General features: G+C 39.7%; 1 protein-coding gene across 1 annotated transcript in view; it reads right to left on the bottom strand.

The window, feature by feature from the left end:
• Positions 1-14,105, bottom strand: part of MORC2 (MORC family CW-type zinc finger 2) — a 46,845-nt gene that overhangs the window by 29,450 nt on the left and 3,290 nt on the right. The window contains exons 2-5 of the mRNA XM_006869256.1: positions 9,479-9,532; positions 6,876-6,910; positions 959-1,027; positions 377-467 (exon numbers count right to left, since the gene is read on the bottom strand). Coding sequence (XP_006869318.1) covers positions 377-467; positions 959-1,027; positions 6,876-6,910; positions 9,479-9,532 — 249 coding nt within the window. The remainder of the gene's footprint in view (positions 1-376; positions 468-958; positions 1,028-6,875; positions 6,911-9,478; positions 9,533-14,105) is intronic.

Here is a 14,105-nt window from a genome sequence, read left to right on the forward strand (position 1 = left end):
ACCTGGCCCAAAGCAGGACATGAGGGACAGGTACCCACGGTACCCACACATTCCAATGCCACAAAGAACCATTAACATTCTCAACGACCAGGTGAAAATAAAAATTTTGAACAGAAGGAGGAACACAGTTCCAGAGATTAGTGCCAAGAGAAACCTATATATACAACCCCTCTCACACCAACTAGTTTTAGACATTCAGAATCTTTACTATGTAATACAAACTCTGCTAGACAACAGCCCCAAACGATGACTCCTTTCTGGGATTCCTGCTGTTCTACAGTCAGCCGTGAAAGGAGATGAGGAGGGTACTTTCCATCAGTTAGGAGGAAAACATTACATGATTTGGAGTCTTCTGACAGGCTTCTGTTATACCTACGATTTTAGCCCATTCCCATACTGCCCAATCTGGGTGGACTCAGGCGTTCGCTTAGCCGATTTCCCAAACTGGATCACACTGGCAGCATCACCTGAAATGGCAGATACAAAAGAAAGCACAAGGTTTGCATTTCTGTCCTAGGCTCTTCAGCTTGCTAGTCTTATTGTGTGTCTGCTGAAAACATCCTGCTAAGGAAATGCACAACCATGAGATATAATGGACACCACCTCTGCCTGGTCTGTCAGTATGTCCATCCCTTTGAGCTGTGATTCTGTTACCAGAATATAGTCATAAGGCTGAGGGAGGCCTCTATAGTTCCAGCTCCAGGACATTTAAGCTGGTGAATACAATGTCAAGAGACAGGTCATCTGATAGACTTGGGGTTGCCAATCAAATTCAATCTCCCAGACAAGACCTGACAAACACACTAGTGGAATTAAGTCTGAACTGCTGCAACAGACTTCCCTCTCTCTTCTAGTTATACCAGTGAAGCAACAGATAAAAACATGTTTATACCATAGGATGGCAGTATTTTATTAAAATGGTCATACCCTCCCCCCAAAGCATAGCCTTGTCACTTACTGGAATCCATTCCTGCGCCATCATCCAAAAAGCAAAGCATGAATCCTCCTTGAAGGTCTTCTCTTTTCTCTGTAAAAGATGCATTGGCCATTACCAAGTAGTACCAGTCTGTACTACCAAACCAGTGTGACAGGAGACAAAAGGGTATGTTCAGAAGGTGGATCAATGTAAAGCTTGGTCCAAAAAGGCTAAGCTAAACAAGTATGAGTTAAACTTAAGGGGTCCTTGAGGGTGGAGTTCCCCATCTAATAATGTTCTCTAATGTTCAGGACAAATCTTGGGAAACTTTCTAAGATGGGTAGGGAATATCTGGCTCAGCATTTATCCACACCCAAGACCAATGAATATAAACATATTTCACATACACATGTCCCATCCTTCTGCCTCTATCCACCTGGGTTACTACCACCTGTGCCCTCTGCCATGGTGCCCTAAGCCACTCAAGTACCTGAACTACACTATACACTACGCAAAAAGTGCTCACACCTCCTTTGACAATTTGGAATAGCTTTCAGAGTAAAATGATTAAGCCCAACATGGCATAAACAGAATGGTGGCAGTTGCTATCTAGAGGATGAATGTCTACGTCCACATGTGACCATCTCCAGGCTAACTGCAGTTTTCTGGGCTACTTGTATTCATCATCTTATTTCTGGCTTGCATTCATCCCAAGAGTGAAACGATGTTACAGGTGAAGGGAGAGCTGCCTGGTTCCCAGCTGAACCTGCCTGAGTAGAAGAAGGCACAGTTCTCTGACAGTAAGGCTGGGGCAGGACTTCCTGGCCTAGAGGAAAGGACCATGATAGACTATGCTGTCATTCCAGTTGACCTAAAAACCTCTTTTTTCAGTAGCTCTCTCTTCCACAGTACCAAGTAGATATGCCTGTAATAGATGTTGGTGAAGTGATCCTCAAATATACTAGATGGGGCTCCAAATATACTAGATTTTGGTCCACTGAGGAGTAGGTGGGCAAAGGAGAACCGCACTAGCCTTAGAATCAGCAGCCAATAGACATGAAGGAGAGAAAGTAGACAGAGGCAAGAGGATCCACCACTGCAGTCCCACACAAGCCAGGCAAGGAAGCGAAGCACTAAAATCAACATCACTACAATACGCCCTGTCCATTTATTAGCACAAGGGATAAAAGCACTTTTTCTAGGACGAAGGTTGTCTGTGTAAGGTACAAGCTGTGTAGGGAGGGACAAGCTCAAGGCCTGCACCATAACTGAGGCTATCTTTTAAATTCCTCCAAACTGCAGTTCACCAACTCAGTACAACTTGTCGAAGCTGGGGAACTTTAGTTTACAATCTTCTTTGCCCTTTCTGCAGGCTAAAGATTCAAGTGGATTGTGACTGCCTTCTGTTAAATGGACACATTAAAGTAACTTAAAATGCTATTTTAGAAGAGCTAGAAACCAGAGATTTTCAAATATCATTCAGTGTTCAAAAGCTGAACTTTGCTGAAACATTAATAAGTGGTTCTTGAAAGTTCAAGGGGCAAGGATCTTCCTTCCTGGAAGTACTATTGGTGGACAGAACAATGTCTCCTTAATTTAAATGAGATATGGCAATCCAGATACAAGTGCAAAAGGCATCTAAGTTTCCTTCTGGAGGAAGTGAAGAGTCATATGGAGATTCAAACTGGGTCTCACATACTGGTCCAACTGGTTCCAACTCATAGCAACCCTGTATAGAGTTTCCAAGGCTTTAAATCCTTATAGGAGCAGAAAGCCTTCTCTGGTGGAGCTGTTGGTAGATTCAATCCTTGTGGTTAGGGACCCAACACTACACTACCAGGGCTCCTACCAGAGGATGGTAAAAGTCATATTCTAAACCTAGCTGAGGTCTATTTGCTACATGCTACAGTCATAAAATGCACCAAGAATATTTGATAAACCACTGAGGATAACTAGCATTTCCTAAACACTACTTAGGAAGTTGCTTCTTACGTTCAGATAGGACTCTCAGGATGTTTTAGCACATGCACAACACTTTATGGTGGTCTGAGCTCTCTTTTCAGCTCAACTCCTTTATTTCAAAGCCTTTTTGTGTAGGCTATGAGTAAGAGACCATAGAAAGATGTTTCTTCACCTGAGGGACAAGGAATCTTTGTAACTACATAGCAACTTGTAAAAGGACAGTAGAGTCTGGGTCCAAGATCACATGCACTCTCACCTTAAGGCCAAAAGAGATGGGCTGGCACAACAGTAACTTCATGTTTATAAACAGGTGGAGTATCTTCATATGGCTACAATGTTTGTCCCTACCCCTCATTAGGAATGTTTATTGAGCCCCTCCTGTGTGCCAGGGTTTGTGATGGGCAGGATGGACACTGTGCTGCTGTCCTCATGGAGATCAGTCTAGTGGACTCGTAAGTCTACTCTCCTGTAGCAGACCAGGTAAGACATAAAGGATAGGAGGGTTTAAGTTGAAGGGGTCTGAAAAAAGTATCCGCTAGAGTCAAATGTGGTATCCTGGTATGGTGTGGTACAATAAGCACTAGACTGCTTGCTAACCATGGTTCAAACCCCACCAGCTGTTCCTTGGAAACCCTATACAGGGTCGCTAGAAGTCGACATAAGAATTTATTGAAGTACAGATTCCTGGGCTCCACCTTCAGAGTCACATTACAGAGGCTACAATAAAATGTCATCCAAATTTTTGACTGCACTCTGCAAACGTCTGAGCAGTATTCATTTCAGTTACATTTCCTTGGATTAATTTGCCACTGACTAACTTAATCACTGCTTTGGTTCCCCAAAAGGGATCTTTCTTCTAGGAGGCAGAACTAAAGTCAGTAGAAAGAGCTTACAGTCAATAGAAAGGCCTATGATGATCTGGCCCCACATAATAACAATGCATTGGGTAAGCAAACACCTACCTAATAATCAGTCCACTCATGGTGCCTCAGATCGCCTGGCCATCTACTTCTGAAAAGTCAGTTACTGAAAACCCTATGGAGCACAGTTCTATTCTGACACACATGATTGAAAAACAAACAAACAACTGAGAGGTGGGCTCTCTTTTTATCTTTCTGAAGTTTAAATACAGTCTTTGAAATGTGACTTTGTAGTGACTTCAAAACTATATCCAATGTTTGAGATTTTCCAGGTTAAGAATCATCCTAGTTTCAGGATGGGAAAGAGAGAAATCATTTCCCCCACATATCAACAAGAATTTCATGATTTTGCTTGTGAAAAAAGATCACTGTTCTAACACTTGTTGAATGTTAGTAAGGCACAGAGCTAGAAAACAATAAGGTATAGACCCAATCCAGAAAACTCAGCCAAGGTATCTCCAAGCTCTAGATGTAGAATTTAGTCTTTTTCCAAAACCTGTGGTGCTTAGTTCTTCACCATGTAATCGCTAGCTGCCTTGACTGTTCCCTCCAGATCTAGTTATTGTTCTCCAATCATCTCTAGAATGCTAATTGTCTCTCCAATTAGAGAGAAATTGTCAGAGTGAAGGCCCATCTGATTCCTCTAGGATTTCTCCCAAAGCCTGATGGGCACTGAGCACAGAATAAATGCACACTGGGGCTTTTCCTTTTAAATTAAAATCCAACTGTTTTTTTGCTTTCTGAGTATCAAGGACTAAATTTTCTCTCTGAAACTCGCATACCAAAGGCAGGAGGTGGGGGAGAGAGCAGAAAAGATCTTTTTTAAAAATGTCTTCCAAGCAGACTTGAGTACTATGATTTGTTTCTTTGACGACACATGGAGCAGAGGCCCATTTTCTGGTTTGCAATCTGTATTGTGACTATGATGGCCGCCATTTCTTTCAGCGGTAGATGTTCTCACCAGTCATTAAAGTATACTAAGATATAAGATATACATCAGAGTTTGAGAAAGCCTCCAAATGGCCTAACATTTTAGTGACTATCTTTCTAGCATTGTTCTGCTTTATTCCTTTTTTCGGTTTCCCCTAAAAATAAAAGTAGTATTATTTACAGGGCTTTGGCAGAACTTTTCAAACAGAAGCTTTTCAGAAATTAAGCAGTGTAGCTCACTTTCAAGTACTCTGATTATTTTCTTTGCTCCAAAGTATACCAGGTGGAAGGAATGCATCAGATCTAAGGAGAATCTTAATTGTATGCTATTAGAGTGCCTGAGAAGTACTCCTTTAATCACGTGTTTAGTCACATTTATCAAATGGGTCTAATGAAGAACAGATATCAAGATGTATATTGCCACATACATGGTTTTCTCAGAAGCTAGTCAAAGTTGTTCAAAATAGTACCTCAAACCTTTCAAAAGGTTTCAGAAAAGTATGTCAGAAAAACAGATCATCCTAGCCAAAATGAATTTAAAAGTTCTTTTCCTCTGTTCAATTTCCACTTTTAGCATTCAAATGACTATTAAAACAAATAGGAATGTTTACTGAGTCCCTCCTGTGTGCCAGGGTTTGTGATGGTTAGGGTGGACAATGTGATGCTGTCCTCATGGAGCTCAGCCTAATGGATGCATAGTCTACTCCTGTAGCAGACTATTGAAACAAAACAAAAAAAGCTAATGATGATTATAAATTCCTCCACTGTTGCACCCACTCTAGGAAAAAGAGAATCTTACTGCAATTCAAGAAGCAAAATAAGCCCGTATCTTTAAATTCCAAATAAAGCAACCCTCCCTCCCTGACCTGCCTAAGGTCATCTCTGCAAACCTCAGCACCAACTAAGCCTCCCATATGTTTGGTACAACTGCTTCTAGCAACTCTCCAAGTTAGTACTGGTCCTTACTAAGGCTGCAAAAGCAAAAGCCGACCTCCAACAAGATCTCTCCTAGACTGCAGGTACTACAAACCTGGTCACCTGCTATTATTTGTCATCAAGTCAGTTTTGACCCAGTAAGTGGCTGGTGGGTTTGAACTGCCGACCTTGCAGTTAGCAATCCATTGTTTACTACAGCACCACACCAAGACTCCTATTATTGTTGTTAAGTGCTATGGAGTTGGTTCTGACTCATAGCGACCCTGTATAGGGTTTCCAAGGAGCAGCTGGTGGGTTTGAACCGCTAATTGTATTAGAACTTAAATTCTAAGCACTTGGTTTGCAGAAGGCTCTGTTTTACAGTGAATGTCCACTCCACTCCAATTTGAGTCCTAACTTAAATTCACAGCCTCCATTAAGTTCTGACCATTAGCCTATAATGTGAAAAGCTTTGCCCTCGGGCAGAATGTGTTTGAAAAGATTAAAACTACTCCCAAAACAGTCAAGGGAGAGACAGTCTCAACCTCAAAGACTTGCCTGGGCGTGCCCTTAATGAAACTGGAGTACCAGGGTGCATGGCCGTGAGTCAGACCCTTAACATTTGGTCAGAGAGCCCCAGAACCAGTTCTGTAAACTTTGCAAATCTGCAATAGTGTATGTATTCGAATCATGGTCCCTTTCCAACTTCCACAGTCCCGCCTGTGACAGTGATAAATTGATCTGCTGTCAGTCATGATTTTGTAACAATTTCCTGTTTTCCATGTTCCATATAATTAGCTGCCGTGGCTGTAAATCCATGGGACACCATTATGGCCTCATGCTTGATGGTCTCTCTCATCTGGATGATTTGTCTTATCCTGTTTAAGGCTTAATAAAAGGGTCTCTATAAAATATGTTTGAAGTTGGGAGCTTTCCCTCTTAAAATATAACTCCTATCAAGAAAATTACTTATGCTCGACATTTCACTCCTCACGACTTTACTCCATCACCCTCATAATCTCCTGGTGGCAACATACATAGGACACTCTGCCTTGTTTCTTTATACCAGTATTTGCCACGCCTCATCACGGCTGCTCTGATTCTAGACCTAATGGTGCTGCTGCTCCCCAAATTCCAGCTACCAGTTCTTTCCCACTCATTTCTACTTAGATACAGCCATAGATGCAGCAAAGAAACGGGGCATTCGTAGAAAGGACTGGACTCTGACTTACCTGCATAAATATCTATTCTGGTGGCATCAGCATCTCTGCAAAAAAAGAAAAGAAAAAAAAAAAAAAAAAAAAATCAAGATCAAAATGAAAATGAATATGAAATATCAACCACCAAAATGCAGGAAGCCTTACAGACATCCTATATACACTTGGTAACAAACTATCCTTATATATCTATAAAACACTCTGGAGAGTCAAATTATTTAAGATAATCACATGACACACACAGTGTTTGAATGTGTTTTGTTATAATAGTGATTTCATAGTGAAAACATCTAAAGGAATATGAACATTTCCCTTTACATATGAAATTACTCAGGCAGGTGTTTCTCTCACTTGCAGTATTTGCTTCCCATCGTAAAATGATGTTGCTATGACTTGTATACCTTTCCTTCTCAAAAAGATATTAGTAAAAAAGGAGAACAACCATGTGCCACAAAGTCGTGGAAAACACAGGTCTCATGGTATCTACATGGTGTCAAAAAACTAAACTATGAACCCATCACCTTCTCCTTCCCAGTCAGGGCACCCCAATGGACTCCAGCTATTGAGCTTAATCATTCAAGGTCAATCACCAGTGAAGTCATTCATAAATGCTTAGAAGTAACCTAGTTCAATTCTACTAATTATAGGCATGAAAAATGAGGCACAAGTATGTTTCATTGGTTTTAAATGCAAAAAGCCCACTCTAAATCTGTATGACTGCATGTTGTTGTCTTGTTTAATGCTGCTGAGGCAGTTCTGACTCATAGTGACCCCATATAGGGTTTCCAAGGAGTGACTCACCGGTGGCTTTAACTGCCAACCTTTTGGTTAGCAGTTCAGTGTTTATTCTACAGTGCCACACCAGGACGCCATACAGCTCCAAAAAGATATATAAACATCTTCAGATATGAGAGACTGCCATTTATGACTTAGAAAGGGATAGACTTGCAAAAAGTGTGCGTGAGATTTCCAGGAATCTTCCAGTTCATCATGATACACAAAAAAAGTAGCCTTCCACAGCATATCATGATTTTGCTAACAGTGGCAAATTTCAGCATTGTTCCATTAACCTAGAATGTTTTTTAATGTAAAAGTATGAGTCTACATGTGACTTTTCAGTTATACAACTTGCACATTTCCATGAACAGTTCAGTTAACAACAACAGAAATATTACTATTGGTCAAATGGAGTCCTGGTGTGGCCCTGCAGGATAATACACTGGACTGCAAGGTCAGTTTGAACTGCAAAGTTGGCAATTCAAACCCACCAGGCTCTCCTCGGAAACCCTATACAGGGTCACTATGGGTCAGAACCAATATAGGAAGAGGTAAGAAAAAAAAAAATCAGGAAGCTCATTAAATGGTAATCTGTTTAGGAGTAAGTCTGTCAATTCTTATCCTGCTCTTTTTTCACTAGTTATCAACAACCAGTCAATATATGATGTTTCTGAATTTTTACTACAGTCAGAAATAAGACTAAGATAATATTTCCCATAATTATAAACAGAATCCTGTCTTTAAATCAACTCAAACTTCTCTTCAACACTGTACTGTAACATTTATATGCTTCCATAACTAAGAACAGAGTGCTGGTGTGGGGCCATCGGATAAGCACTCAACCTCAAGAGCAGTTTGAACTGCAAAAGTCGGTGGTTAAAACTCACCAGCTGCTCCTCGGAGACACTATACAGGGTCGCTATGAGTCGGAACCCACACGATGGCACTTAACAACATCACTAAGAATGGAGTCCTGGTGTGGCGTTGTGGATTGATGCGCTGGACTGCAAGGTCAGTTTGAACTACAATTCAAGCTCACCATTCGCTTCCTCAGAAAGCCTATACAGGGTTACTATGAGTCAGAACTGACTGATGGCACTTAACAGCAACAACATCACTAAGAACAAGGAGCGCTGGGAGCAAAATGGATTACGAGCTAGCCTATCCACTGCAAAGTCAGCAGCTGGAATCTACCAGTTGCTTTGAGGAAGAAAAATTTACAACCTCAGAAACCCTTATTTGAGTCACTGTGAGTCCAATCCAACCCAGTGGGATATAACCACCACCCTATCACTAAGAACCCAGTATAAGATAGTGCTGAAGAGGGACTCTTTCCTAGTTCAGCTGGTAACAATAGAAGGTGCTTTGATCAATTACAGTCATCTGACACTAAAATATACATTTTAGGAGGACATGGAACTCTAATATAGCTTGAAAGATATTATAGATGGTATACTCTCAAGGTAGCACAAATTAAATCAAACCTTGTCTGTTCCATCAATTTGACATTTGATTCCTAAATTTCTATCTAATTCCCTAAATATCACTATAGCTACCTTGCTCTGTTACACAAGGCAAGGAAGTTTTGGAGGTCTTTAAGTTCACTATTTTTAGGCCAGCAGACAAACAGCAATGAAGAAATTTAAGTTAAGTAACAGTAGACACATCAACTAATGGGCTATTACAATTTTTTTGGGGGGGGAGGGAGTGTTAAGAATTCTCTTGGGAGTTGCAGCTGCTACAAAAATGCCTTCCTCTCAAGTCTTCAGAGAACAAAGGTCAGAACAACCCAAAAAGATTTCACTATAAACACAGACTGTGTATGTCTAAGGAGTACATACCTTGCATTATCAACCAGTTCTGCAAGGGCACCAAACAAGAATTCATGAGTAGTTCTGAAACGATAAATACTGAGTCACCCAAAGAAATTATGGAATTGGGACTTCTAATAAAAAGTCAAAATTATAAAGCAGCAAATAACCTAAAATCACCATCTGCATTATTGACTTATACTACATTCAATCTAAATTTCTCAAGACTTTCCAGAACTCACTAGCACCCCCAACCCCATCAAGTGTTATCATATTAAGTCCTGCTAACTACTGAGAAATACTGATTCTTCCTATTTTGGGCTGAGAAACCTATCCTAAAGCATTAAAAGATTCCTGTGTACCAACTGTTAAAAGTAGTGGTTTTCACTATACTTCATATTCTACCAGGAAAATGCACTTTATTTTTCACCACCTTAACCAGCTACATTGTCATCTTCTACTTATCTCTGGAGCATGTTCAGTGGACAGCTTATTATTTTGCTTTATCAATTTCCATGAATAACCTACTGGTGAACAAAAGGAAACCACATGCATCATTGCATTTCTTGGCTTTCTTCTTGAAAGTGGTGTGTATAAATGGATTTTGACTAAATACAAAACTTTCTCCACATGAAAGAAAGGAATCCCTGTCCCTTCTGAGCAATTTCTTATAAGGTTGCTATTAAAGTTAATCCCAGTGAGCAGGGTAGTTGATGGTCACCTTCTCTGGGAGGCTGCTCAGATTTGAGATGGGTAAATTTACAAGTACCATGTTATTCAGTACTCAATACATCTTTCTTTGTGCTTTTCCCCATACAAGCCCTCATTAAATGTAAAAACAGAATGTGTCTACACAAAGTAAATTAGATTGACTTTTGATGAACAAAAGCATAAAACATTAGTGATCAGTTTTCCCAAAATACCCATTTTCTGCATACAAAGCTTCATCCAGCGGATAAAATTTAACAATTAAAACTTTAGAATGAAAATATAGCAATATTAAATAAGCAACAGCCTTGTTGGGATCTCTAATCACTTACCATATTGTTGAAAACAAACTGTGAAATGTTTGTTTATAGAATGGAGACCCAAAACTAGTTTTCCCTCAAGTTACTCTTCAAGTTCTTAAAAATGTGAATTGTGATTTAAACAAAACAACTGGTTCTTGAAGCTTTAGGAAGAATTTTTTCCCATGAGATCAGTGACTGTTGTTGCTAATCCAAAAAAGGCATAACGAAGAGTAGAAATTATATCTCCAATTCAACTAGAAAAGAGAGTTCAAATTCTTCAGGCTAAATCCAATTCTTATTTTAGATGGAAAAATACAATTTTAAGAGAAAAAAATAATGAAACCACCTAATTTTTTGCTATGAAAAATATTTAATTTCTACATCACCTTAAATTATCAATTAAAGAAACAAAAAAATTCTGTAGCTTGCGCCACTAGAGGTAAGTAAACTGTAAAATTAAGAAGCCCTGGCAGTATAGTAGGATAAGCACTGGACTGCTGACCCCAAGGTAAACAGTTCAAATCCATCAGCAGCTTAGGATGGAAAAGATGAGGCTTCCTGCTTCCATAAAGATTTATAGTCTCAGAAACCCTATATAGTGTCCTGGTGAGTGTTGCAATCAACTGATGGCAGTGGGTTCTGGTTTTGCCAAAGGTAATACTAAAGTAGGAGTCCTGGTGAGGCCCTGTAGGATAAGCACTGGACGGATAACCCACCAGTTGCTCCTTGAAAACCCTATACAGGGTCACTATGAAGGTGTGGTGCTGCGAGTTAAGTGCACTGGGCTGCAAGGTCGGTTTGAAACCACAAGGTCGAAAAATCAAGCTCACCAGCTGCTCTTTGGAAACACTATAAGGGGTCACTATGAGTCAGAACCTACTCGACGGCATTTAACAACAACCACCCTTGCTCTCAAACCAGTTATTTTCCTATCTGACTTACCAGTGGCTTAGAAATGTACAAAACTTGGGAAACAGATTTAATTTGAGGATTGTTTTATAAAAATATAAAAGAACTAATACACTATTTACTTCAACAAGAATAACAGGAATATAGCTCCTAGAAAAAACAAGAATATAACCATACTAAAATTAACATTACAACTGGTACCCCAAATGCACTTAACTCTGGAGTAAATAATTTAATGAGTACAATTTCTGGTCTTTAGTTGTGAGAATGGTCAAAATGAATAATCTGGAAACTTCATTCTGACAACCTCTGCTACCAAGACAAGGTAACCAAAATTAGAAATAGTAGCTGCTTCTCAGCAATATGTGTATCTGATCGCTTCCCAGGAAAATATGGAATATTTAAAATTCAACAAGCCTATCTCAAAAAGGCAAATACACAGGAAATCTGGCTTTCTAAGTTTCCACTGTTTTTTATACAATGTTTGAAAGTGTGTCTTTATATATTTAGAATATAAAAAGAATATTCCAAATGGTCCTTGTTGTCTCACACAGTATCAATGCTATTCCATACAAATAGATTCCAAATAAGCTAACATATACTTCAAATGTGATGGTGGTGTGCTGTGGAATCGATTCTGACTCATAGCAACCCTGAATACAGTTTCCAAGGCTGTAAATCTGTAAAGGAACAGAAAGCCTCTTCTTGTTCCTGCGGAGGAGCTGGTAGTTTCAAACTGCTAACCTTGAGGTTAGCAGCCCAACTCATAACCACTATGGCTGGCTATCAGAGCTCCTTATTTAAAATGCAGTTAAACAGGTAGTGATTATACATCATAATAGGGTCTTTGTGATAGCAATAAACATCATAAAAGAGATGTTAATAAGTAAGGTCAGAGATAATCAGAAATCTTCAGATCTCCAAGTCACTCATGATGGATCCTACTAACAGATGCTAAAGCCAGCTTTAAAACTCTTAAAAATATAAAAATCATATTGCTGTATAAATTCTCTGCTTTTGTCTGAGAGAGACTGGTGGAACCCCTGAGACTATATGACCCACAGACACCTTTCAAGTCTGGAACTGAACTCATCCCATAGATCAACTTTCAAACAGACAAGTCTGTTCTATGGAGGAGGTAATGCTCCATAGAACCATTAATTATGCAAGACCAAAAGGGCAGCATTTGCCCAGGGACAAAGCTCAGAAGGGATAGTAAAGAAGGACCAATGGAAATGGCAAGGGAGGAAGTAGGAAGAGTGCTGTTACATTGTGGTGGTTGCAATCAATGACATCACAAAACAAAATGGGCATGAAATGTTGAATGGAAAAATTCTCCACTTTTTTTACAAATAGTATTCCCAGAGGTGGGAGCCCGGTTGCTCTTGTTGTTGTTAAGTGCCATCGAGTCGGGTCCGACCCATAGCGACCCTGTACAGGGTTTCCGAGGGTGTAAATCTTTACGGGAGTAGAAAGCCTCATCTTTCTCCCGCGGAGCGGCTGGTAGTTTCAAACCACTGACCTTAAGGTTCGCAGCCCGATTCGTAACCACTACGCTACCAGAGCTCCTCCCGGTTGCTCTAGAGGGCATTAAACTGTGAACCACATGGTCAACTATTCGAGTTCACAAGCGGCTCTGCGCAAGAAAGTCTTTCTGCTCCCACAAAGATATTCAGCCTCAGAAACCCTATCTATATAAAGTTGCTATGAGTTGGAACTGACTTGATGGCACTTAACAACACAAAAACATTCCAAGAAGTACACTCATTGCTAGGTAGCACTTAAGAGCAAACGAATAGATATCAAAAGAAATTATTTTCTTCACAGACCTAAAGATCCTTTGCATGTACTCCAAGAAAGATCAACATCTGGAAAAAGACAAAGATTTTTAACAAGCTTTTTCCAGTCCAAGCTTTCATACACCATTTATTCTATGTTGGAAATAGTTTTGCAACTCAATATTTCCAGTGACAAATTCATGTGTAAGATCAACTCATTATGAAAGGGAATGGTTTTATTTAAATTCCACTTGGATTTAAACCAACAAATTATCCACAAACTGATAGCTGCTGTTGAGTTCTTGGATATGGAAATGTTGACAACAGTTAATCTGCCTTAATTGCTAGAAAAAAGCTAATAAAATTCAAATGGCTTTAATCAGAGTGTGGATCCATATTTTAACAGACTTATAATAAATATTCTAGAGTTGATATGGATAAAGCAACCCCAAAATATCAAGCATACAATAGCTTATCTTGGCCATGTATGTACCCACAGGAATAGTAACAAAAAAAAAAAAAGGCAGGTATATATTCTAAATCATTCTGCTCTACCAGACTACTTAGCAACAAAGCGAAGTGACTTGCAATAAACATCTTATGTCAAAGGAACAGCACAACTCTCACTGCACCACAGAGGGAATCTAGGACCTAAATGGTTAATGAACTTTTATTGGCAGTAACAAGTCCCAAGACCAAAGACCAGTAACAGCATAAAACTCTTAGAACCTAATTTTTATCAACAGGTACTGGCAACATCCAGTATTAAAATAAATTAGCCTAACACTTCCAGGCTACCATGAGAATTTCCCAAACTTGCTTTAAACCTTATTGCTGATGTAACCAAACAAGGTGGCTCTAGAGATAAACACTGGACTGTGAACCACAAGGTTAGCAGTTGAGCCCACCAGGTGCTCTGCGGGAAAAAGATGCTCCCACAAATTTCCCTCAGAAATCCTA

Source organism: Chrysochloris asiatica, unplaced genomic scaffold (assembly GCF_000296735.1).
Source record: "Chrysochloris asiatica unplaced genomic scaffold, ChrAsi1.0 scaffold00128, whole genome shotgun sequence".
In the NCBI taxonomy this organism is placed as follows: domain Eukaryota; kingdom Metazoa; phylum Chordata; class Mammalia; order Afrosoricida; family Chrysochloridae; genus Chrysochloris; species Chrysochloris asiatica.